At 31.9% G+C, this 26,039-nt stretch overlaps 1 protein-coding gene across 2 annotated transcripts in view; it reads right to left on the reverse strand.

Moving 5' to 3' along the window:
- The window catches only part of LOC139491731 (multiple epidermal growth factor-like domains protein 10), a 55,556-nt gene that overhangs the window by 22,195 nt on the left and 7,322 nt on the right, over window positions 1–26,039 (reverse strand). For both annotated transcript variants that reach the window (XM_071279562.1, XM_071279561.1), the window contains exons 2-5: window positions 24,449–24,629; window positions 9,441–9,587; window positions 6,859–7,005; window positions 2,461–2,601 (exon numbers count right to left, since the gene is read on the reverse strand). In XM_071279562.1, the coding sequence (XP_071135663.1) occupies window positions 2,461–2,601; window positions 6,859–7,005; window positions 9,441–9,587; window positions 24,449–24,629 (616 nt within the window). The remainder of the gene's footprint in view (window positions 1–2,460; window positions 2,602–6,858; window positions 7,006–9,440; window positions 9,588–24,448; window positions 24,630–26,039) is intronic.

The following is a 26,039-nucleotide window of genomic DNA, read 5'->3' on the forward strand; positions in this document are numbered from 1 at the left end:
AGTTGTCTTATTGGCAATCATACCACATCTTCCTATTGACTAGATAGCCTCTACTTTTTTTTGTTTTACTTTAACAGTTTATTTTTTAACTGACACAACAACAGCCTCAACAAAGTAATGAAATATAAAAAAAAACATCCTTACATGATTATTAGATTTATTAAATCGAGAAAGTAAAATTGTATAATTTTAAAGTCTAAATTCTTTAAAAAAATCTTTCACATGAAGAACACACTCGTATTGAGAGTAATAAAACCTATTTAATGTGCTTCCTGTTTTGGCATTTTTTTTAAACAAAACTTTATCCATCTACATTATTTAAAAAAAAACTACATTGGTTTCATGCTTTATAACTATCTTTTAATCACTGAAATATCACTTAAATTGTTTAACCATATTATATAGATATAGGAAGATGTGGTGTGAGTGCCAATGAGACAACTCTCCATCCAAATAACGTTATGCCATGCCATAAAATGTGACATCATAATTAATTTGTAGAATGTTACACAGGTTGAAAAGAAAATATAATTGCAAGAGGATATACCAAAGCCTCCAGAAAAATACAACAGAAAGTAGTTTGGCTATCATAATATTGATTATGGATGTCTTCTATTACCAATGAACTTTTGTAAAATATGTAACATGTCAAATATCTATCTAAAAAAAAATTATTTTAATTTGAAAGCTCAATGCTCGGAAGCAAAAGTAAATGTCATTTAAATTGAGAAAAAAATACCCAAATGAAGATGGTTTAATGATTTCTTTGTTAAAACCTCCAAAAAGCAGTGCCATAAAGGGACAATTGTATTTTAAATGTAATGAAAAATTTTGTTTCAAACTTCATTAATGAAATTATGAAGGAAAAGCGAAAAGAAACCCGCTATTTCTTCCACTATATAGGACTTTGACATCTGTTATAATAATGTATGTGACTTTTAAAACATATATATTTATCTTACACCATTCCAAAATACTTATAATGCAATTTAATTTCAAAGAAAGCGTGCAACTACAAACATTTCATTTATTTTTAAAAACGAATTTTGGAAAATATTTAGAAATTCAAATGTGAAGTCACTTTGTGCGTTTATTGCTTTTGCTAGCTCGGCTGTGAATTTTATGTGCTAGTTTAGGTTTTTTTTATGTATCCGTTGTTATTCTGTAGTCAGTCACCACTTCTGTTTTATTATGTATATATATTATATACTAGTCATTTTATTAAATTTTACTGTTTGCAAAAGTATCAATTATTCTAAATCGTAAGAATGTTCTTATCCCAGGCAGAACACCCTAACCGTATTAGGCACAACTTTTTGAAACTTCTAGTCCTCAGTGCTCTTCAACTTTGTACTTGTTTTGGCTTTGAAACTTTTTTTCATTTCCGCATCACTGGTTAGTCTCGTGTGATCAAAGCGCGCGTCTGGAGTATTAAATTTTAAACCTGGTACCTTTTGTTAGCTATTATTCGTATGTTTCTCTGTCCTATATGTTCTCACATTTATTTGTAACGTATTTCTGTCATGTTATGTTGTCATTCTAATGTTATTTTTGACTTTGCCATAAATGCGGGAGGTTTGGCATGCCACAAAATAAAGTTCAACCCACTATTTTGTTTTCTAAAATTGTCCTGTACCAAGTCAGCAAAATATACATTGTAATATGATAGTTCGTTTCTATGTTTGTTAAATTTTAATGTTGTTTTTCTGTTGTGTCGTAGTTCTCCTCTTTTATCAGATGTGTTTCCCTGTTTGTCCCGGATTTGTTTTTTTCTCAATCGATTTATGAACTTCGAACAGCGTTATACTACTGTTGCCTTTATTTGATCATAAATATTGTAAATTAGTGTTTAAATAAAAAAAACACCAATATTTTGCATAGTTTTAATGTCGTACATATTTCATTGACACCATTCCAGATCGCACATTACACAAGCACTCAATTCCCCAAACACCATTCCTCTTACACCATACACCTTCTATCATTGTATCCTATGCCATACACCATTAACCATACACGTTTTTTGGAGACGTTTACAACATCGATGGGCTGCACATGCTTCTTTATTGGTTGTTTACAAAGTCAATAATCAGTAAACTTCTGCATCGCAACACGACCATAAATTAGCTGCTATATTTTCACAACAACACTGGCCGAGTGAAATACTTTGTGACAATTATACGAAATGGATGCGTGCAAAATCATTAAATCGTGCACAGTAGACTAACTTTATGACTTAAAATGCATTTGTTCAAGATTGGATTAACCTAAGCTTGCACCAGTAATTCGTTTCATATTACTTTAAGGAGACAGCTGAATTTCATTTACCCCCGTTACACTTTCGGAAAAGTTCAGTTTACCAAAAGTAGTTCTCACAATGTGTGATGTTTTTAAAAGAAAACTTTTTCTGTTGACTAGTGAAAAAAGTGTGCAATTGTTTCATGTTACTAGGAAGCTTACTTGGTGTACATGAATAGTCGTTCCAGTAGTGGGTACTAGTATCAGGACAGGAACATTTGTTATCACTCTTACAGACCAGCTGTTCTGAATATATACAACTGTCAGTTATGCCACTGGTGCAGTCTCCTCCATTATGTCCTTCTGCACAACAGAAAATTTAAAATGAAAAAAAAAAAACAGAAAGTAATATTCAACTATGAAGAACTAGTACATTTTAGATGCTGTGTGGATATATGTAGAATGTCTATTTTTTAATCAAAACTGAAATAAACTTTCACAAAACTTTTTATTCTTATATATAAATTTATACAATGCATCAAAAGTTTTTTAAGTAGCTGTCTGAGATAAGCAAGTCCTCGATCAAATAATAATGGAAGTGCATTGTGCATGTGCATGTGCATGTATCTGATCTGTCACAGTTTGAATTATAAGCTACTATTCAAAAGTAAAAAGTAACAAAAATACCAAACTCCAAGGAAAATTCAAAACAGAAACTCGATTATCAAATGATAAAACCATAAAGCTCAAACACATCAAACAAAAAGAAAACGAAGGTCATATTCATGTCTTTAAACAGGAATTTCCTGATATAGAAAAAAGGGGATTACACCTGGTTTTATATCTAGCTTAACCTCTGAATTCTATTATACAAGTAACTATGTGTGAATTAAAACAAACAGGCATAATATGTAAACATGTTAAAAAAGAGATACAGCAGTGAACATTGTGTCACACATTTATATATAAAACTTTGTTAGAGTTTTCAACTCCAAGTTATGTATAAAACCTTGTAAAATTCATTTCATTTATAAATTAGAACTCGAAAGTAACACAAGCTCTGGTATGAAAGTCACTTTCAATAAATAGATTAGAGTACCAGGAAATCACAGTTAAAATTATAAAGAAACTATTGAACTCACTCAGGTAATGTTGGCATTAGAAGTAATTGGCAATGATTTTTGGTCCTATTTGATTTTATAGCTCTTTAACTGTTTCAGATGTTAAAATCAAATATTTTACTTCGAGCACTCCTGATGAAGGCAAATCAATCGAAGAGCTTCGAATGATTGCACTAAGTAACGTGTTGTTTTCAAATGAAGGAGTGACTTGCTGATTTTCAGTAAAAATGATTGTTCCAGTCATGCTTTAAAGAAGCTATAATTGACATTTGGTGGATAATACTTGTATTTTATGTATTTACAGAGATGTAAGATAAATGTTAAGGAAACAGCTGTATTTTATTTATCTCCTTTACCAGGGTTGGCAAAAACCCGGGTTTTATGAGTATTGTTCAGCCCAGTGGGAAATACTGGGAAAACCCGGGTTTTACTGGGTTTTACTGGGTAATACTGGGCAATACTGGGTAATATAAGATCCTGGCCTGAATTTTAAAGAGGATTCAGTAATCAAACATAAATAAGATATATATAAACCTATTTTTATTTATAAATACATGTAAGTTTACTTGTTTGAGAGTCCTATAAGACATACATGTTCAAATGTACAAGTGTATACTATACATTTGAGAAAGAAATGCATTTTTTTGTATTCTTACGACTCTGAGATTATTTTTTTTCAACTATATATAGCTAATTTAAAGAATTGAACAATTACATGTAATAGAAATTACTTTGAAACAGTTTATATGTACAAATGTACAAAACTGTACATAACTAATTAATAAGTAATTATTCAGATTAGAACACTGACATGACTGATATGTTTATATAACAATAATCAGCCTTTTCATTTATATAAGAGTTAATGACAAGACTCTGTAGGGTGTTTATTTAGCAACCATGATTGCATATATAGCAATTTAATTTACAATCCACATAAACACTGCAATAAAATGTTTAGATTATTGAAACAATACTTGGAAATTAACAAGGAATCCTAAAATGGGTAAATCTTGTATTTTGCCTACATAGAATTTAAGTAGAGAACAGAATGAAATTGAATTTTTAATCTTCTAGAAATTACTCTCAATGGTTATCTGTATAAAATGTATATATTTAGCTATAATACTATGAAACTACAACAAGTCTTTACTCTTTATTGTTGAAATAACCTTAACAAATCGTATTGCCCAGTATTACCCATTTCTGGGAGTATTGCCCATCCCGGGAAAACCCGGGTTTTCCCACCCAGTAAAACCCGGGCGGGTAATACTTTGCCAACCCTGTCCTTTACACTTTTGGGGATTCTCCGTTTACAAAAAGTAGCTTTCAAAATTTGCGATGTTTAAACAAAATAATATGATTTTCCAAAACTATGTTATGCTAGGGGGAAATCATAATAGACTTCCCCTGAGACAAACTGGTCTAATAAGGCCACCGGGTCATTTATTGTTTTCAAGTGAACAAAAACAAAAAAAAGAAAAGCTTACTTGGTCCTCTTTGGCCAGGTGTGCTACAAATGTCATGTATTGTTCCGATCCAGTATTGTTAAAGGGCATAATTTACTCGATGTTTAAAATTATAAAAATTCATAATATTAAAAAAAAACCAGTGAAATGGTAAAATAACATTTTGCTTTATGCAGCCAGTTAGGTTTAGTTTTGTCAACATAAGCCATCAACTTGCAGGTTAATAAGCTGACCTCGTTTAATCCGTATATAAAGGCAACAGTAGTATATCGCTGTTCGAAATTCATAAATCAATTGAGGAAAAAACAAATCCGGGTTATAAACTAAAACTAAAGGAAACACATCAAATATAAGAGGAGAACAACGTCACAACAGAAACACAACACTAACATGCAACACACACACTTTAATATAATATAACAAGGGCCATTTTCCTTGGTACTGGACATTTTCAGAAAAAATGGTGGGTTGAACCAAACCTCCGTTTTTATGGCAATGTTAAATATAACAATAAAATGACAACACTACATGACAGGACTACAATAAAAATAAATGGTAGAACATACAGGACAGAGAAACACACAAATAATAGCTATCAAAAGGTATTCATGTAAACTTCATTTTAACCACTTGTTTAGAGATTGGTATACATAAAAAAAAAGTTAAGGTGTTCAGCATTAGAAAGGAAAACCAGGCTAATTAAATTAATTGTGTGACTTCTATTCACAATAATCATCCTCATGATTAAAATATTTTTCAACCTTTTATACGAAATCAAACAGACAGACCTAGAATAATTCAATTGCACGCGTTAGCTATAATACTAACTAATACATGTATCAATATTTAAGTGAATATCGAGTAAAAATTATGACCGTCTGCAGTATTTAGAGGTCACATCAATGGTTTAATAGATGGTGTATATAATTAAACACATACGTCAACATATTTACGAGAACATGCATGGAAAAACCTTTGTTTTATACTTTAATAATATGGATATTTGTTTTAAAATGTTATAAATCAAATACGAGAATTTCTGCCCAATCGTTAAGCCAGAATTTGACAGGTAATGACTTTTTCACATTTTTCTCTCAGTTTTGTTGTTTAGAAGTATTACAATGTCAAGGTATTTTTTTTCGCCTTGGTTTGTAGATCTCCGAAGTGCTCAATTGATCGGAAAGATAACAATGTTTATATCTAGTACTTATTAAAGCGTTTTTCCCCTGTTGATCAGAACAGTATGATAATCCACGTATATGTACTGTGCACAAAACGAGTGCAATTTTTTTTATATTTTTATATTAAACACTGTCGGATTTTTTGCATTATAATAAAAAATGGGGAATATGTTTATGGTACACAGAGGATGCACAAGCTTGCATATAAGGTAATAGAGGGAAATAATTACTGAACGATTAGTTAAACAGAGTTTTGTGGTTATAATCATTGTGAATAAGTTTCTTCCCATTTGGTTGAGGGGGACTTAAATTAGAGAACAGAAACGGAAATTTTAAAATTCTGCATTTTTTCATTGGTAAAGGGACCTTACTTTACAAAAGTAAAAGCGATGTCACGTAAATGTACATATGATATGTGTTCTGTGTTTATTAGCATTATGTAAAATTGTCATAACAATTGATGGAGGTAAACTAAAGTGAGAGAAACTTAGACTAATTCGGAAAAGTACGGAGGGACAAACGTACAGACAGACAAGGGTAAACTTAATGTCCCTCCACTAGTGAGGTGAAAATCGTTAATTGACAGATGACAAACAAAGTGAATACTAAAAGATACCGACATCACTGATTTTTTTACCCTCAATAGATATTAGGTAAACTAGAGTGAAGGTACTCATAATCATGAAACTAGCAACGATTTTTATACTGAAACAGTAATTTTAAACGGTAAAACTAAAAATACATGAATTTCTGACAAGGTTACACAACAGAACCAGTTTCTGTTGTTCAGAACATCTTCCGTAAAAAAAAATGTGCATTCGAAATCAATATTTTTACTAGGAAACTTACTTGGTGTACATGTTGATGTCGAGGCCTTCCAGTAGTTTGAAAATTCATCGAAACATTCACATGTGTTACCAGACGTACATATCAACTGGCCTGGATATAAACAACTGTGATCTATGTTATTGTCACAGTCTCCTCTATTATTTCCTCCTGTTGAACAGAAACATAGATGTTCAAAGTGTTAGAAAATTGGATTTTATATTCAAATGTAAAAAAACTGGTACAAATTAGATACTGTGTGCATGTGGAATGTCTGTTCTATTGTTGAACATGAAAAAGATCTCTCATAAAAAAAATCTTTATTCTTGACGTATAAATTATTACAGGTTTTTGAGTAGCTTTCTGAAAATAGAAAGCCCTAAGTCAAATAAAAATGGAAAATAAGCGAATGGGTAAGTATGCTGACCTGTCAAAACTGGTGTTTTAAACTCCCATCAATGCATAACCATATTGGGGGGTTTTCAACTTCCATTAATGTATACAAATATACTTTAAGTTATTTTATTTTTTGAACTAAGAACTAGAAAGTAACACATACCAGGACTGGTTGATCACTTACAATATTTATAAATAAAGAATATAATATGCTCATTACGCAGACACTGTGCTCCAACAGAGTTATGAGGGGAAAAGATTAAAAATGACACTCTGTAAATTGGTTGATCTATACGATGTGCATGTGTCTAAACTCACTAATGACATTTTAATACGTATTTGATTGTAATTTAACATCTATGTCGTCTGCTATTCAACAATATGACAGTCTACCGAGTGTGAATTTTGATTGCTATACGATGTGTCTCAGTATTTTGTACATCCAACATTCATCTATTTATTTTTGATGTTTCAGTTATGGTTTCGACTCGATAAATTAGGCATAGATTACCTAAGCTGTATTTGGCAAAACTTTTAGGAATTTTGGTTCTCAATGTCATTGTTTGTTATATCCTGTGGTGTCTGTCGGTGATGGAATATGTTTGTTGTTGTTCTGCGGTTTGCATATTGTGTTTACTCTTATATTACATTGTATTTGTTTTTGTGTTTTTCTGTGATAATATTCTTGCGCGTGTGTGTGCTGTATTTCTGTCACGAGGTGTTGTCTTTTTAGCGATATTTTTTATCAACATTGTCATATAGCGGGAGGTATGACTAGCCATCAAACCATGTTCAACCCACCATTTTTTCCTAATATTTCCTGTACCAAGTCAGGAATAAGGCAGTTGTCATCAAATTGTTCGTTTTAAGTATTTTATCTATGGGGAAATTGTTTAATTTCAGTATGAATGAATATACCAATCTTGATTTAAAGGGCCATCATTGATGATAAATATTTTCCTTTAAAGCAAAGTAGCTCTCAAAGTTTGTTATGGTTACCTACACCCCCCTCCCCCCAAAAAAAAACCCAACAACTGTAGGCTACCTGTTCCCCAAAAAAACACTTGCAAAGATAGTTTCCAGCTCTCAAGAACAATACCAGTTTAATAAAAAAAAAAAAATCTTGATCAATAACTGTTAAATTTCAACTATTGGTAAACCGAAGTGAATGAACTACAGATCTAACAAGATGGAGTGAAACGGCATGAAAATCAATATAGAGGAAGACACATAACATGCATAAACGTGATCTGTAACTAATCATGGTTGATCCAAATATATAAAAATCTTGGAAAAATCAGAAGGCATATTGAAAAGAAAGGTCGTACAACTGTTTCAATAATCTTCAAAGTCCGTATTTCGACAAAAACCTGCAGAGCAGAACCAAACCTAAACCCGACCTGTTACACATCATGGTATACGGGTGCCGTATACAGTGTAGGAAATGCTTTCCCTTCCGGAGCACCTGATTTTTAGTGGAGTTCGTGTTGTTTCTTAATTATTATTTATAACTGTTGATGTAAATGTCCTTTGGCTTTTGTGAGACTTTGTTTACTCCTTGGTTTTGATTGTTATTGTCTCTTATACACCAAAAAAAAAACTTATATTTGGAGAGGTTGAAAAAATCCAGATAACTGTGTTATTTAAAAGGTTTATGAAAGGCCAAAGTCCGTAATTTTGACAAAAATAAGCAGAACGGAACAAAACGTAAATTTGCTCAGACATTCATCATGGTTAATTCACATTCCAAAAATCATCCGAATATCGGAAGGTGTATAGAAACAAATCCGTTTAATCGTTTGAACAATTTATAAAAGCCCCTCATTTTGCCAAATAATGCAGAGCGGAACGAAACAAAAACGGGATGTAACTCATTACGGTTAAATTACATATCACAAATATTTTTGTTGCGGGGCCATACAATTGCTTATTGAGAGACAGACAAAAACGTAAAAACTATAGGACTCTGTCTTTCAATTCTTTTGAACCCTCACTACTTCCAATAGAAACGAGAGGGATCATACTCATAATCATAATAATTATAGCACTAATAACAAATTTTATATCTGAAACGATCCTTTTAAACTGAAAAGCTCTTATATGCCTTGATATATCACAATGAAAAAAATCAAACCTTGATCTGTTGTTCAAATCATTTTCAGTAAATAAAATACGTATTTTAGATACACTATTTTCAGTAGGAAACTCACTTGGTGTACATGAAAATGTTGAAGCCTTCCAGTAGTGGGTATTTGTATCGGAACAGGAACATATGTTACCACTATTACAAATCAGCTCTCCAGGATGAAAACAACTGTTAGCTATGCTACTGTTACAGGGATTTCCATTATCTCCTCCTGTTCAACAGAAAAAATAGTCTAAAAATACAGACTTTCAAATTGAACATGTCAAGAACCCTTGAAAATTATCTATGCGCAATGTTCGTTCTTTAATCAAAATTGAAAACGACCTTTCACAATAAACTATGTTTAGATATACTAATAAACAAAAGATACAATACAATGCAATGGATTTTCCGTATATAATGGACTTGAATACACTGTACCAAGGTAAATAATTGACCATTCGGTAACAATATTCACAAAGTACTATTTTCTTATCAAACCATTGATTTAATGCCAAATCTAGAATATGATTGTTGCAATTTTTGTTATTTTCACCCAAACATTAAAATTTTGATATTTGAACTTAAAACCTTAAATTAAACATTAAAAAAAAATTGAATGCCTTTTCAGATATTTGAATACTAATTCTCATCTAAAAAATTGAGTGTCGACTTTTGTCATCATGTTTTGTAACATAAATTTGGGTCTTAACGTTTTGAATTTTCATCGGTGTTCAGTATTTTTATGATTTTAGTTTTGTCCCTTGTGATTAATAACTCGGTATTTTGTCGCTTTCCAAATTTGTCCGATTCTATCGATGCAGATAAATTCAGTTTTTTCACAGTTTCTGCTATTTATCATTGTTTATGCTAAAATTGTGTTCACATTTGAATTTCTAACAAAATACAAAAATTCGTTTTTAAAAATTGATAAAAAAATTATTGTCGCACGTTTTTTTTCAAATTAAATTGCATTATAGGTAATTTGGGATGGTGTAAGATAAATATATAAGTTGTAAAAGTCACATATGTTATAACAGATGTCAAAGTCCATTATATGCGAAAAAATAGGTTTTTGTTTTCGCTTTTTCCTTCATAAAATCATTAAACCTGAGTTAAAAACATAATTTTTCATTACATCTAAAATATAAATTGTCACTTTATGGCACTGCTTTTGGAGCTTTTAAAAAATTAATACAAAACAATTGCCACATTATCGATCACATAAGCTTTAAAAAGGAAATCATTACATCATCTTCATTTGGGTATTTTTTCTCAATTTAAATAACATCTTGCATCTGAGCATTGAGCTTTCAAATTAAGGAAAATTCTATAACTGATTTTTTAAGATATATATTTGATATGTTATATGCTTTAACAATGTTTATTGGCAATAGAAGACATCCATAATCAAGATTATGATAGTCAAACTACTTTCTGTTGTATTTTTCTGTAGGCTTTGGTATATCCTCTTTCGTAAACATATTTTTTCTTCACGCCTTAAATTGTGGTTTACCATTACGTCGTCTTGTCTTTTAAGTACCGAACATGACCTATTCCCGATTGTGACTGTTTTGCTGAGTGTGAATTCGCATAGTTGTAAGACGTGTCGCGGTCTTTTGTTATCCAACATTTATGTATTTAGTTTGTTTTGTTGTTGTATTTGTTATACTGATCGGATATTGTTAAGTGTCTGATCGTTTGTAGTTGTAAACTAACCTTTGTATGTTCTTTTCGTGTTTGAGGGTAAAGATAATTAATTAGCCAGTTCATTTATAATATTTTAGTTTGGGGCAACTAAACCTACACTATGTTTTTGGTTTACAGTTTGATTTAGAAGAAATACCGACATAGTTAGATAATATTATTAATTATGTAATTACCAAACACAACTTTATATCAAAAGTATAGTAATCATCATTATAATTAATTCCCCGAATAACATTATTACAAACCTAATATTGTACTATATCCAATTTTTGGACTTTTTTTTTTTTAGAAATTTACGTGTGACATCACTTTCGTGCGTCAATCTAGTCGACAGACATACAATGCGTGGTTCAACTGTGTTTTTTATGTGCTAGGTTGTTTTACGTGTTCGTTTCTTTTATGTAGTTAGTCGCCATTTCGGTGTTGACATGTATGTCAATTATATTGTCATTTTTATAAATTTACTGTTTGCAAAAGTATGAATTATTCTATATACTTAGAATAGTAGGATTTGGCAAAACGTTTTGGAATTTTGGGTCATCAATGTTCTTCATTGTTGTTATGCTTTCTTTTCTATTTAGACCTGAGCGTCACTGATAAGTCTTCTGAAGACGAAACATACGTATGGCGTATTACATTATAAACCTTGTGCCTTTAATAACTATTAGCTATAGAAAGTCTTAAAGCTCTATTGTATTGGTTATTTATGTATTTCTTTGTCCTGTCTGTTTTTCAATTTATTTGTAGTGTAGTTCTGTAATTTCAAGTTGTCAGTTTAGTGATATATTTAGCATTGATATAACATTGGGAGGTTTTGCTAGCCACAAAACCAGGTTCAATCCACCATTTTTTCTTAAAATGTTCGGTACCAAGTCAGGAAAATGGCAATTGTTATCTTATAATTTGTTTCTGTGTGTGTTGCATTGTCGTTTAGTTTTTTGTTGCACTTAAGTGTTTCTGTTGTTTCGTTGTTTTCCTCTTATACATTGTATTTGATGTGTTTCCCTCAGTTTTAGTTTGTTACCCGGATTTGTTATTTATCAATCGATAAATGACTTTGTAACAGCGATATACTACTGTTGCCTTTATTGAACCCAATTTCTGTAAAGCAAAAACCATGCAGTCCCAACCTAAAAAATCAAAAGCTTTGAAAATTCTCGCTCTATGTTGATTTTTTCTCCAAAATCAATGATATCGTGAAATTGTCTAATATTTTATGCTATAAATCTATTTTTAACATACCCAGTATCAGACCCTTGAATAATTTGTTGTAGCATATTACTAAGTCTATTTGCTAATGACTAAGCTACTATATTTGAATCTACATTTAATAATGTATATTGCCTATCGTTATCTAGAGAGAGAGAGAGAGAGAGAGTGAGAGGGGTCATTTTAGAGTTTTTTGCACTTATAGACAATGCTAATTGACAGAAGGACAGAGTGAATAGATGCTCTAATGAGCATGGGTTTCCCCACCTTCGGCTATGTGTTTGTTCAAAAAAGGACATGTTCATATTTAAGAAAGGACATGTGCATATTCAACAAAGGACAATCTCCAACATCATAGACGAGAATATAATTCATGACAAAAATCTCTCTTTTGTTGATTTTTTATTGTTGATCATCAAGTCTGTTTATCTTATCTCTATCGTCCATAGTTCTTATTCAAAACTTTAAAGAAGGGAAAAATCCTCATTTAAGGGCAATGGCTCCTAAATATAGCAAGAGTAACTATATCAGTTACATTTAACTTGCTATTAGATCTTGACTTGCTGATCCTTCTTATCTATCATAACCTTGGTCATAGATGGCAAAAAGCAAAAATAATAGTTAACATCGTCATTAATAGGCAATAACTCCATCAAGGAGTTAGTGAATGATTTGCTGTATTCTTTATTGTAGTTCATGACTTGCTATTCATTTTTAGTTATTAAATTAACTGACTGACGATTTCGACAATGCAGACTTGTTTGTATAAAGTGTCTTCCTGATCGTTTTGAAAGCTTCTCGTTATCTTTTTTTATGTCAAGATATAAGGCAAAAACGTAAAATAGAGCCGTAAGAGCATGTGTCGCTCACTTTAGCTTATGTGCACATTCAACAAAGGACAATCTCCAACATTGCAGACGAGAATAGCTCACTAGGCACATTGGGTCAGATTAGCATTGGGTCAAATAGGTAAAATTTGTCATTTAAGAGCAATAACTCACTTGACAGTTTTGAATTACATGTATATGGACTTATGGTACAGCTCAACATTCTACGAATTTCTGCAAAGTCAGATGTTTTCTATTAATAAGGGTTTACAAAATAATAAACAAACTTGCAGTTTTTCCTTAAGCTGAATTTCTAGCAATGACGGCCTTGTTGGTTGGCAGGCGGGGTCTTCAGACACATTTAAAACCCCAGTTATGATTGAAGCCATGTTTAGTTAAAGAATAGTGTCAGAGGAAAATTTGGTAAAAGCAAAAGAAAACTGAATATGGACGACGGACAACAACGACGGACGCCATGAGAGGAGATGGGGTGATGGATCAAAAAAGCTTAACAATAAAGGAACCCAGCATCTTTCAACTTTGGACCCTAATAAAAATACCCCTAATTGTATCGATCGCGTATAACAGTGTTTCCAATGAAACTACTGAAACGGTCATCCTTGCATATCTCAAATGACTGAATTTATCGCACCAAATATTTCAATATATTTTTCAGTTGTTCAGTGCAACTGCTAACGAATTGATTAAGTATCAGTCACTACCTGCAAGTGATTAAACAACAAGAGGCTGTCAGAGTGACAGCAAACCGGATTTGTTAACATTTATATGTGTCCTGGAATTTTTCGATATCACACGGACCATAACTCCTGAACGGTAAAAGTGACAATCAGCAATATTAAAATTGACCTCCATTGTGTCTTCAGTAACAATATATCAAAATTAAAAAAAAAGTTTTGATGAACGGAACACGAGTTAAAGCAAGGACACTGTTTGGCAGCCGCCAACCCAATATCGTTAAGTACATATCTGGTTGGAAACTGTCAGTAGCATTCGGCACCAGGTTTATTTCAATTTTGACATAAAATTTTGTGGACAAATTTATAAGGTTTGTCTACCTGTATTCTAGTTTGGTATTTTGTTTTCAATATCCTGATTTCTCAATTATATTCATTTCTTTCCGTTAAAGTTACTATTGCCTTGTCCAATTGTCCCAAATCAAATATTTGACTGTTCAATAATTATAAATTACTAATCAAAATAACTTCTTTTTTTTAATAACGTACCAGTTTACATAGCTTTAAAAGATGCCAAAAAAATGTGAAATTTACAAAGTTTGGACATCAAGTTTAACGTCTCATGCCATTTCAACATGTTAATAAAATCAAGTGCCTCTTGTAAATGAACCCCTTTTTGCACATACAGAAACATGATGTTTTAATGGCTAGTAGTATATTGGAAAGTTTCAAACCCCTTTTTCAAATTAAAAACTGGAATATGATTGCTTGCATTTAAATATAAAGTTGTTCAATCAAAGTGAGATTTTCAGACCTAAAAATGGAAAAATCTACTTGTCTTAAATTTTATTTCAAGAGTATTTTGGAAACCTCTATTATAGACCTATTTGGAAATGAAAAGTGCAATCTTAAATACTCTTGAAAATGTTTTTCTTTCCTAATTTATATACTGTTTCGTAGTGGACATTTGTCCACGACGAAACTGCCTCTAAACGGACATCTTATGGCATTGTAATGTTTCCTTTTGATATTCTAGTTTGTAATATTTTATATACTGGAATGAATTGGAGAACCATTTTTCATCGATAAAAATTAGACAGTACTTCTCAAATCAAGGTACAACTCATGTTACGAAGTGAACAGTTTGATGAGTTTTGGAGTTGACAAAAAATGTTTTGAAGTGGCATCAACCCTATTCTATGTTGATAAAAATATATTAAAAATACACGAAACTAGCCCTTGTTATTTGCTTTTCACGGATTCAATTAAAAAAGAGTAAAACTCGACTGCAAGGTAGTGGTAGTGTCCACTATGAAATGTTTTTCTCCCCAACTTGTTTTGTAGTTGACCGTTACGTAGGTGACATATTCACATGTTTTATTTTTTTCCACAATCCCTATATTGCAATAGTAACAAAAAATACTGAAAGAAATTTGACCCATTTCTTAGTTGACATAAGGACATTTTTTTGCCAATAGTTTAACTGCCGTTTTAAAAGCATAATTCTATTGTAAGACACTAATGTTTATACCCAGTCCATTTCTTGCAAACATTGACTATAGAAACTGTTTATTCGCAAAAATCAATGACTTCGTTTTGTAGTGGACATTTTGTCAGGAACAAACCTTCTAAAATTAAAAATCCTTGTCAAAAACTGTTTACTAAAATATGTTGGCTCTTAACATACTTTTGAATACTGATAGAATTATATTAAGTAAAAATAACATTTATTTCTACCTTTTTTTTACAATATTTTAGTGTATTAGTTTTGAATTGGTGATCTAGGGACATGCCATTTTGGTTATTTTGAACCATTCATGATTCCATATCTTATCAATCAATTTAAAAATAGTATGTTTCTGTGCTTAATTTTTTTAAATGTAATGACTGTACAAAATTATCGGACTATTTTCCCTCAGATTCGGGTGTTTGTAAGCGTTCTAGAATGCAGACGTCTGACTGGAGTTCTTGTATATTTCGTTGAAACAAAACATTTACGAAAGAATTTGAAATAGTTGCGTTTAATGTTAAGGACCTTTGGTTTGAACGTAGAAAATGATTTTGTCTTTTCAGAAACCTTTAACAGGGGTGATGTCCCTTAAAAAAGTTTCAGATCTCTTCAGTCAAATATAATAAAGTTTCGCCTTTATGACCCAAACATTTTTCATTATTCACAATGTCTGTAAGTAAAATGGTTTCTGATATTATCCCATAACAAGGTGTAATGTTAAAGTCAACATACAAATTTGACCTTGAGGCATTTTCAAATTTACACAAATTGGTGATCATTGGTGAAGATCTTAGGTGTCTACGCCTTATGGATTCTGAGTTTTGATGGCCAACCGACTGCGGTTAATTTTCATAGGGGCATTCCACTACCAATGCGTCGTTAAATCTTTGGTCCTGAACAAATTTTACCCTTCGTTTTTGTCTACCTATTACGGTCACGGTGTTTGAAAGATAACAAGGTTTTTAGGTTTCCGAGGGATTACTCCGAACCGACAAAATTTTCGACTCAAATGATTTCCGGATAGGTATTTATGACACCGATACAAAGTGTGAACCTGAAAGGTACGTGTCTTACGGTAAGGGCTGCTAACTTCGTCAAAGTTTGGCGGAATGAGAATAATAATAATAATTAAAACAATTGTTCAAAGAAAAATTGGAGGTCTTTCACTGTTACCAATTCATTTTGATATGAAAATATAAAGGTTTGGTTAAAAATGTCAATTCGAGTGTCAAACAATACTTTAATGTACACTGATTCCCAAAATATATTGTTTCTTTACAATTTTGTTTGAAATAAGGGAGATAATTTGTTACTTACAGTCTGAAAAAATGTCACTTCCAATATTATTTGATAATTTACTTGACACTGATTCAAAAAAATATATGATTCTATATATTTTTTCATCAGATAAGTACAAAAAAACCTTCTTCCGGTTTACACAACATTATTTCCGGTTAAATTTTCAAATGAAAATTGCAACTTGATGAAAAAAAATCCCATGTCTTTATCGTTTTTTTTAATATGAAGTGAATGGGGCACTAGCTACGAGGTATATCAAAATCTAATATATTATTTTTTTTGCTCAATCATTAATGAAATGCGAATATTGAAATAATAATTTGCTTTTAGCAGCCAGTTTGGTTCAATTTTTGCATAATGAGCAAAAAAAACTTTGTTTATGAATTATTCACTTGCAAGTGAATAATTCGACCTCATAAAATCCGTATTCATGTGAGCTTCAATTTAACCCCCTAGCTTGAGATTGATAACACGTGAATTGTATGTGGAAAGTTGTTTAAAGGAAAAGAATGCCAACATTGAAAGTGAAACAAAAGATGGTCATCGGATGACTTTAGAGGTCGACTCGTTAGTTAATTAGATGGCGTCTTAATTAAAATACACACGAAACGAAGCTACGTATTTCATGTCGGAAACCTGTTAATCGTTTATTTTAGACTTTTAGTTTGAATGAATGTTTTACATTGTTATAAATCAAATTTAAGAATTTGATTAAAATCGGTGAACATGAATTTGACAGCTAGTTATCAAAAGTACCAGGATTATAATTTTATACGCCAGACGCGCGTTTCGTCTACATAAGACTCATCAGTGACGCTCAGATCAAAATAGTTAAAAAGCCAAACAAATACAAAGTTGAAGAGCATTGAGGACCCAAAATTCCAAAAAGTTGTGCCAAATACGGCTAAGGTAATCTACTCCTGGGGTAAGAAAATCCTTAGTTTTTCGAATAATTCAAAGTTTTGTAAACAGAAAATTTATAAAAAATGACCATATAATTGATATTCATGTCAACACCGAAGTGTTGACTACTGGGCTGGTGATACCCTCGGGGACGAAACGTCCACCAGCAGTGGCATCGACCCAGTGGTGTAAATAGTTATCAAAAGTACCAGGATTATAATTTTATACGCCAGACGCGCGTTTCGTCTACATAAGACTCATCAGTGACGCTCAGATCAAAATAGTTAAAAAGCCAAACAAATACAAAGTTGAAGAGCATTGAGGACCCAAAATTCCAAAAAGTTGTGCCAAATACGGCTAAGGTAATCTACTCCTGGGGTAAGAAAATCCTTAGTTTTTCGAATAATTTAAAGTTTTGTAAACAGAAAATTTATAAAAAATGACCATATAATTGATATTCATGTCAACACCGAAGTGTTGACTACTGGGCTGGTGATACCCTCGGGGACGAAACGTCCACCAGCAGTGGCATCGACCCAGTGGTGTAAATAGTTATCAAAAGTACCAGGATTATAATTTTATACGCCAGACGCGCGTTTCGTCTACATAAGACTCATCAGTGACGCTCAGATCAAAATAGTTAAAAAGCCAAACAAATACAAAGTTGAAGAGCATTGAGGACCCAAAATTCCAAAAAGTTGTGCCAAATACGGCTAAGGTAATCTACTCCTGGGGTGAGAAAATCCTCAGTTTTTCGAATAATTCAAAGTTTTGTAAACAGAAAATTTATAAAAAATGACCATATAATTGATATTCATGTCAACACCGAAGTGTTGACTACTGGGCTGGTGATACCCTCGGGGACGAAACGTCCACCAGCAGTGGCATCGACCCAGTGGTGTAAATAGTTATCAAAAGTACCAGGATTATAATTTTATACGCCAGACGCGCGTTTCGTCTACATAAGACTCATCAGTGACGCTCAGATCAAAATAGTTAAAAAGCCAAACAAATACAAAGTTGAAGAGCATTGAGGACCCAAAATTCCAAAAAGTTGTGCCAAATACGGCTAAGGTAATCTACTCCTGGGGTACGAAAATCCTTAGTTTTTCGAATAATTCAAAGTTTTGTAAACAGAAAATTTATAAAAAATGACCATATAATTGATATTCATGTCAACACCGAAGTGTTGACTACTGGGCTGGTGATACCCTCGGGGACGAAACGTCCACCAGCAGTGGCATCGACCCAGTGGTGTAAATAGTTATCAAAAGTACCAGGATTATAATTTTATACGCCAGACGCGCGTTTCGTCTACATAAGACTCATCAGTGACGCTCAGATCAAAATAGTTAAAAAGCCAAACAAATACAAAGTTGAAGAGCATTGAGGACCCAAAATTCCAAAAAGTTGTGCCAAATACGGCTAAGGTAATCTACTCCTGGGGTAAGAAAATCCTTAGTTTTTCGAATAATTCAAAGTTTTGTAAACAGAAAATTTATAAAAAATGACCATATAATTGATATTCATGTCAACACCGAAGTGTTGACTACTGGGCTGGTGATACCCTCGGGGACGAAACGTCCACCAGCAGTGGCATCGACCCAGTGGTGTAAATAGTTATCAAAAGTACCAGGATTATAATTTTATAGGCCAGACGCGCGTTTCGTCTACATAAGACTCATCAGTGACGCTCAGATCAAAATAGTTAAAAAGCCAAACAAATACAAAGTTGAAGAGCATTGAGGACCCAAAATTCCAAAAAGTTGTGCCAAATACGGCTAAGGTAATCTACTCCTGGGGTAAGAAAATCCTTAGTTTTTCGAATAATTCAAAGTTTTGTAAACAGAAAATTTTTAAAAAAATGTCCCTTTATAGCAAAGGTTAGAATGTAGAACGTCAAATTCAACTTTGACCTTGAACTCAATTCAAAGTCCTAAGCCAAGGACTTTAAATAAAATAACCCTACGTCTTTATTATACTTGGTTAATATGTGATATCACCATACATGTAATTTTACATTTTACAGTGACTTCACTGTTAGTATTGCTCTCCACCAATTGCAACTCGTTCAAAATTTTGACCAAATAGCAATTTGTTTTATGAAATCAAATTGTTCAACTGGTCAGAAATTTGAACCAACTGCTGTAGAAAACCACAGTCAAGTCATGAAAGTGCAAGGTGATAAAATAAAACACCCTTACAATCCTATAAGACTTTAACTCCACTTTAATGATGTTGTGACAAAATCAGTCTATCAGTTTGTATAGGTATATTATAGTCATTTCCATGAAGGGGAACTGTTTATTTTGAATTGCTACAAAATTGTCCAAACTAAGCTTTTATATAAGTTTTCTTTCTAAAAGTATTCTATATTTATAAGAATCAGACATTATGTGAATTAAAACATTTTATATTCAGTAAAATATGTGTAAAATTGAAATATATGTTTGTAGGACGTTTTCATGGGGGAGATAATAATTTTTTCTTTCAAAAGTCTTTATTGAAAAGAATAATATTTTAGGTTATCTCCCCATGGAAACTTATCAATAGCATATTGTTATTTCACACATATTTTCCTGAATATATGATGTTTTATTTAAAATGATATCTGATTCTTATGAATATAAAATACTTTTAGAAAGAACAACTATATGAAAGCTTAGTTTGGACATTTTTATAGCAATTCAAAATAACAATTTCACCTTAAGCATGGTAAGGACTATAATATACCTATACAAACTGATAGACTAAATTTGTTACAACATCATTAAAGTGGATTTAAAGTCTTGTAGGATTGTAAGTATGTTTTATTTTATCACCTTGCACTTTCACATTTTGACTGAACAGTTTGTTCAATATTCTGACCAGTTGAACAATTTGGTTTAATAAAACAAATTGCAATTTGGTCAAAATTTTGAATGAGTTGCAATTGGTGGATAGCAACACTAAAAGTCAAGTCACTGTAATAGGGAGAAAACTCTCATTTACGGTCAACGTATCCTCGCCATCAAAATTTACGTGTCGCAACTAACAATTTAATAAAAAAAATATCGATATCTAAGGTTTTTATGAATAAGTGGGAAAAAACCAAAATCAATATTTTGAATATGACCTTGACCTTATTTTCCATTTTTAGGACCAAGAACCTTAAATCAAAAGATCCACGGGCTATATCACTTATGGTCTACCAGTTAGAAATGCATATCACTTAAATCATATACATCACGTGAAATAACTCTCATATCGATCTTTATACGGCTTCGGTCAATATAAAACGAAACAATGACTCTTACATAGAAAAAAATTCGGTATCAGTTTCAAAAAGCGTACATATTGTAAGATATCATATTCCAAATATCCAAGCGACATCTTGCGAAACATCAAAACACTAATGAAAAAAAATAGGCGAAAAAAAAAAACAATTGTTCCGAGAACAACTGAAGGTCATTCCTCTAGTAAAGATCTATTTTGATATGAAAATATTAAAATTTGGTTTTGAATGTGAATTCCAGCGTCAAATAACAGCTACTTATACACTGATTTCAGAACTATATGGTTTAGAAACAAAAAGATATAAATAAGGAAGATAATGTTTTACTTTCATTTTAAAAATGTAACTTCCGGTATTGTTTGATAGTTTACCTGACACTGATTGCAAAAAGATATGGTTCAATAAACTATAACTTTAATTTAGTACAAACTAGATGTGTCAAAGCGACACGAATGGCCCCGTCTCAAAAAGTTGAAAAATCTGCAATTGCAATAACCCGTGTGGACACAAACATGATGGTGGTCTCCCATATTAAATATCAGCTCAAAATCTGGAGGCGTATAGAAAAAAAATCCATATAATTGTGATTTTCAATAATTTTTCAAAGTTGTAAACCTTTAATTTTGACAAAAATCAGAGGAGTGGAACCAAACTTACACTTGATCTGTAACTCATCGTGGTTAACTCACATACCAAAAAATCAGCCCAATATCTAAAAGTTTAGAAAAAAAGTCTGTATAACTGTGATTTTCAACAATTTATCAAAGTCCAAAGCCTGTAATTTCGGCAAACATTAGCGGAGCGGATAGAAACCTAAACTTGATCTGTAACTCAACATGGTTAAGTCACATACAAAAAAATCAGTCCAATATCTGAAGGCGTTCAGAAAAAAACTCGGTATAATGGTTTGTTGCAGAATGATGGAAGGACGGAATTACGGAATGACGAACAAGCCAAGCAGGAACCCGATGTTATACAGACGTCGATATTTGGTTGAAAATAGGTCGCAACGTCGGCGAACTAAATTAAACGTCGGCCCAACGTCAACTAGCAAACTTCTGTCGGACGTTATAGAATGACGTCTATATAACCTTGGTTTTTGCTCGCGACCTTATACAACGTCAATACAACGTCGGATTCCAAATGTTGGTTAGACATGTTAATCAATCTAAAATATCGAAATCACACGTACACGGACAATCATTTTCTGCAGGCACACAACTTTTTATTTATATTGATTTACTGAATTTTTTTTCAAATTACCTCAATAATAACTTTTATAAATAAATCTTCTCATTTACACGATTTAAATGATTGAATGACTTTTTTAATAGTCAAATATTTCAATTACATATACAGATTTGATTTCAATTTGCGCATGCGTCCGAGGCCGACATTTCGAATTTTTGTGCGCCAATTTAATTGCAAAAACAACTTCCACGACGTTTGATGTACATAGCCATAAAACGTGCAAAGTAAGTGCAATTTTCATTTATTGTTTGCTTTAATAATATTAATTTAGTGTAAACAGTATTGAAGCTTTAACTATTCGCTGTCCCCGCAAGTTTGAGTTTAGTGATTTGTGTAGATCAGATCTCGGATCAAATATGGTTTATAATTATGCACGTAGTCTGTCATATTCCTGCAGAAAGTTTGATCCATGGGAGTACTATGTTGACCTTGAGATATACTTTACTTATAAATGAAATACATGTAATAGGTAAAAGAACTAATTAACTTATTAAAAAATATGAACATTGATTTGATAATAATTAATTACATAGGCGCTTGCCAGTTGTACATAATTCTATCATTAGTAAAAACATTTTTAAAATTTAAATTTCAAAATGAATTAGACACAAGTTTAGCAACTAAATTGTTACGCCTTCTAAAAAAATCCATCATTGCATATACAGGGAGGATGGATTCATTAATTATCATGGAACATCGGATCGGGATGAAATAGAAAAATGTACTTGTCTGGTAAGTAATTATTTATAACACCTTACTGAAGTTCACCTATATAATATCGGACGCTCAGATCAGACGATACAATTTTGTTCTTACATTTTGATGTAATTAAAAGTCAAAAGATTTACAACACATGAAATTCCTGAGCTTGAAATACATTTAGAACAAACAAATTCTTTTATTCACTAGCTGTCGCTCACAGCATGTATTCCAACATGTTATCGATGAAGTAATGTGCAGATAAGGAACACGTGTGACCATAGCAAATAATACAAAATCTGCCCAATTTCAAAGTGGTTTATATGATAACGTCAAAATAAATGATGTATTTGATACGAATGCTTTATTTATTGACCATACTTAATTATTATAGCACTAAAAAATTAAGGGAAAAACAAATGTTCCTATATTTTTGATATCTAAACATAGACAAAACAAGTATCACAAAAGACTGGGATTTATTACAGTTGAAGAAAAATAAAACAAAGTGTCTTGCATCTACTTCTTGCTGTCATTTTATAAATTTCCTGTTTACAAAATTTTAAATTTTTCGAAAAATAAAGGATTTTCTTATCCCAGAGATAGGTTACCTTAGCCGTATTTGGCACAATTTTTTGGAATTTTGGAACCTCAATGCTCTTCAACTTTGCACTTTTTAAATATTTTGATATGAGCGTCCTTGATGAGTCTTATGTAGACGAAACTCTGGTCTGGTGTACTAAATTATAATCCTGGTACCTTTGATAACTATTCACACCACTGGGTCGATGCCACTACTGGTGGACGTTTCGTCCTTGAAGGTATCAACAGCCGAGTAGTCAACTAAGGATTTTCTTATCCCCGGCATATATTACTTTAGTCGTATTTGGCACAATTTTTTGAATTTTGGAACCTCAATGCTCTTCAACTTTGTACTTGTTTGGCTTTATAAATAGCGTATATTGGTACATAATCAACTAACATAGCTCTTAAATAATAGTAATTGTAATTTTTTTAAGTATAGTTGAAGCGAATAAAACCTTCTAATGATTTTAGATTTTTTTTTAAATATTCATCAGATTGGGTCATCTATCACAATTTTCAAAAAGCTCACCAAATGATGGATTTGAAAATGAATACTTAATTGGATGGTGCAACTCTTTAACTACAGGGATCTTAGTCATATGCAAAGAAATATTGGACATAAGAGTTTTGCTATTGTATAAATTTAAAATATATAATCTTTCTTTAGTTGCGTAAACATCATATGGCAAAGCATATTAACATTATAAAAAGGAAAATAAAAAAATTGTATTGAACATATGTAAACTCCATAATTCCTAACAGCGTCCAAATTCAGGTCAATAAATGATTTGACTGTAAATTTTAGACAAAGGAAAAAGTTGTTACACAAACATTACATTTGAATTATGATTATCAAACGGTGTTTTCATTTTCAGAATTATACTAATTATAATAAAACAGGGTCAAAACATGAAAATGTTTAGAGTCATGCCTAAATTAATTTACCAAATGTAATCATCTACAAAATAATTCAAAATTAAATCCCAATTTGTGATCGAGCCTTTCTAACTACATCGTTTTTAAAACATTATCCGCCTTTTGTATTGAGAAGATCTTTAGAAGAAAATTGTCTAGTACTTAAAACAGCTGTACCTGATGTTCTTGTTCTCTTTGAATCCATTCATGACTTACTTTGTTGACAAATATCTCCTACTTCAAAGTATCGTTCTTGACATCGATAATACCCAACACTTCGGTCACACTCGTAACCATACATGTGCACGTGTATCTGTTCACAATCATAATCTGTGGTACAGGCTGTAGTACTGACTGTAGCATTGCATGGCAAACACAGAACACAAACCAGTAATAACTAAAAAGAAAAGCCTATGACAATAAATGGCACAAGAATCATCATCATTTTGTTCAATGCATATATTATTTAAATCATGTTAAAGGATGTTCTCTCCTCTGTTTGTAATAACAAGCTTCTTTAAAAGACTGTTATGAATTGATAGTATATAAACAACAGAACTTAAAAAAGTGTAAAATATACAGCTGTGCCATGAGCACATGATACGACCTTCATTTTTGTCAGAGAATAAAGGTCATTATTATACTTTATGCAAATTTCTATCCATTCATTTCATAGGTCATGTGGTATTTGTTATTTTCCACTTATCTTTTACCCGTCCACCAATAGCAACATGTGATTAATTTTAGCTCGTAAAATTGAAACCCGCCTTAGTTCGAAGTTGGCCGATTCGGAATAAATTACACAGAATACGGCCGAGGTTTACCCGTTTTATTTCCACATCATTTTCGTTGCTTTGTTGTTGTTATAGGACGCTATAAACATCTCATCACTTGGCGACCGTCGTCCGTTGTTTCTTCTGAAACTACAAATCAAAATTAAACCAAATTCTGCTACAATCATTATAGGGGTATAAGGTTTATCAAATGTGTCCGATAGCTCGGCCAACCAACCAAGATGGCCGCCATGGCTAAAAATAGAACATTGGGGTTAAATATAGATTTTGGCTAATATCTCTAAACCCAAGGCATTTAGAGCAAATCTCACGGAATAAAATTGGTAATCAGGTATCTGTCCTGAAAGTTTTAGATAAATCGGACAGTCCGTTTTTGGGTTGCTGGCCCCGAATTAGTAGTTTTAAGAACATTTTGTAGTTTTTGGTAATAATCTTGAATATCATTATAGAAAGAGATTAACTGTTAACATCAATAATGTTCAGCAAAGGAAGATCTACAAATAAGTCAACATGACTAAAATTGTAAGATCACACCTTAAGGAGTTATTGCCCTTTATAGTAAGTTTTTATCAATTTTCGTAAATTTATGTAAACTTTCACAAAAATATTCTCCTATACAACTACTGAGACAAATTTAACCAAACTTGGCCACAATAATTATTAGGGTATCTTGTTTAAAAAATGTGTCTGATGACCCCGCCCGCTAACCAAGATGGCAGACATGGCTAAAAATAGTACATAGGGGTAAAATGTAGTTTTTGGTTCATATACGTGAAACTAAAAACTTTAGAGCAAATTTGACGAAAGTAAAATGGTAATAAGGTCAACATGTATCTGCCCTGAATTATTCAGACTGATCAGGCAACCCGTTGTTAGGTTGCTACTCCTGAATTGGTAATTTTAAGAAATTTTCGCCGTCTTGGTTATTATATTGAAGATTCATATAGATAGAGATAAACTGTAAACAGCAATAATGTACAGCAAAGTAAGATCTACAAATAAGTCAACATGAC

This window comes from Mytilus edulis, chromosome 10 (assembly GCF_963676685.1).
Source record: "Mytilus edulis chromosome 10, xbMytEdul2.2, whole genome shotgun sequence".
Lineage (NCBI taxonomy): Eukaryota > Metazoa > Mollusca > Bivalvia > Mytilida > Mytilidae > Mytilus > Mytilus edulis.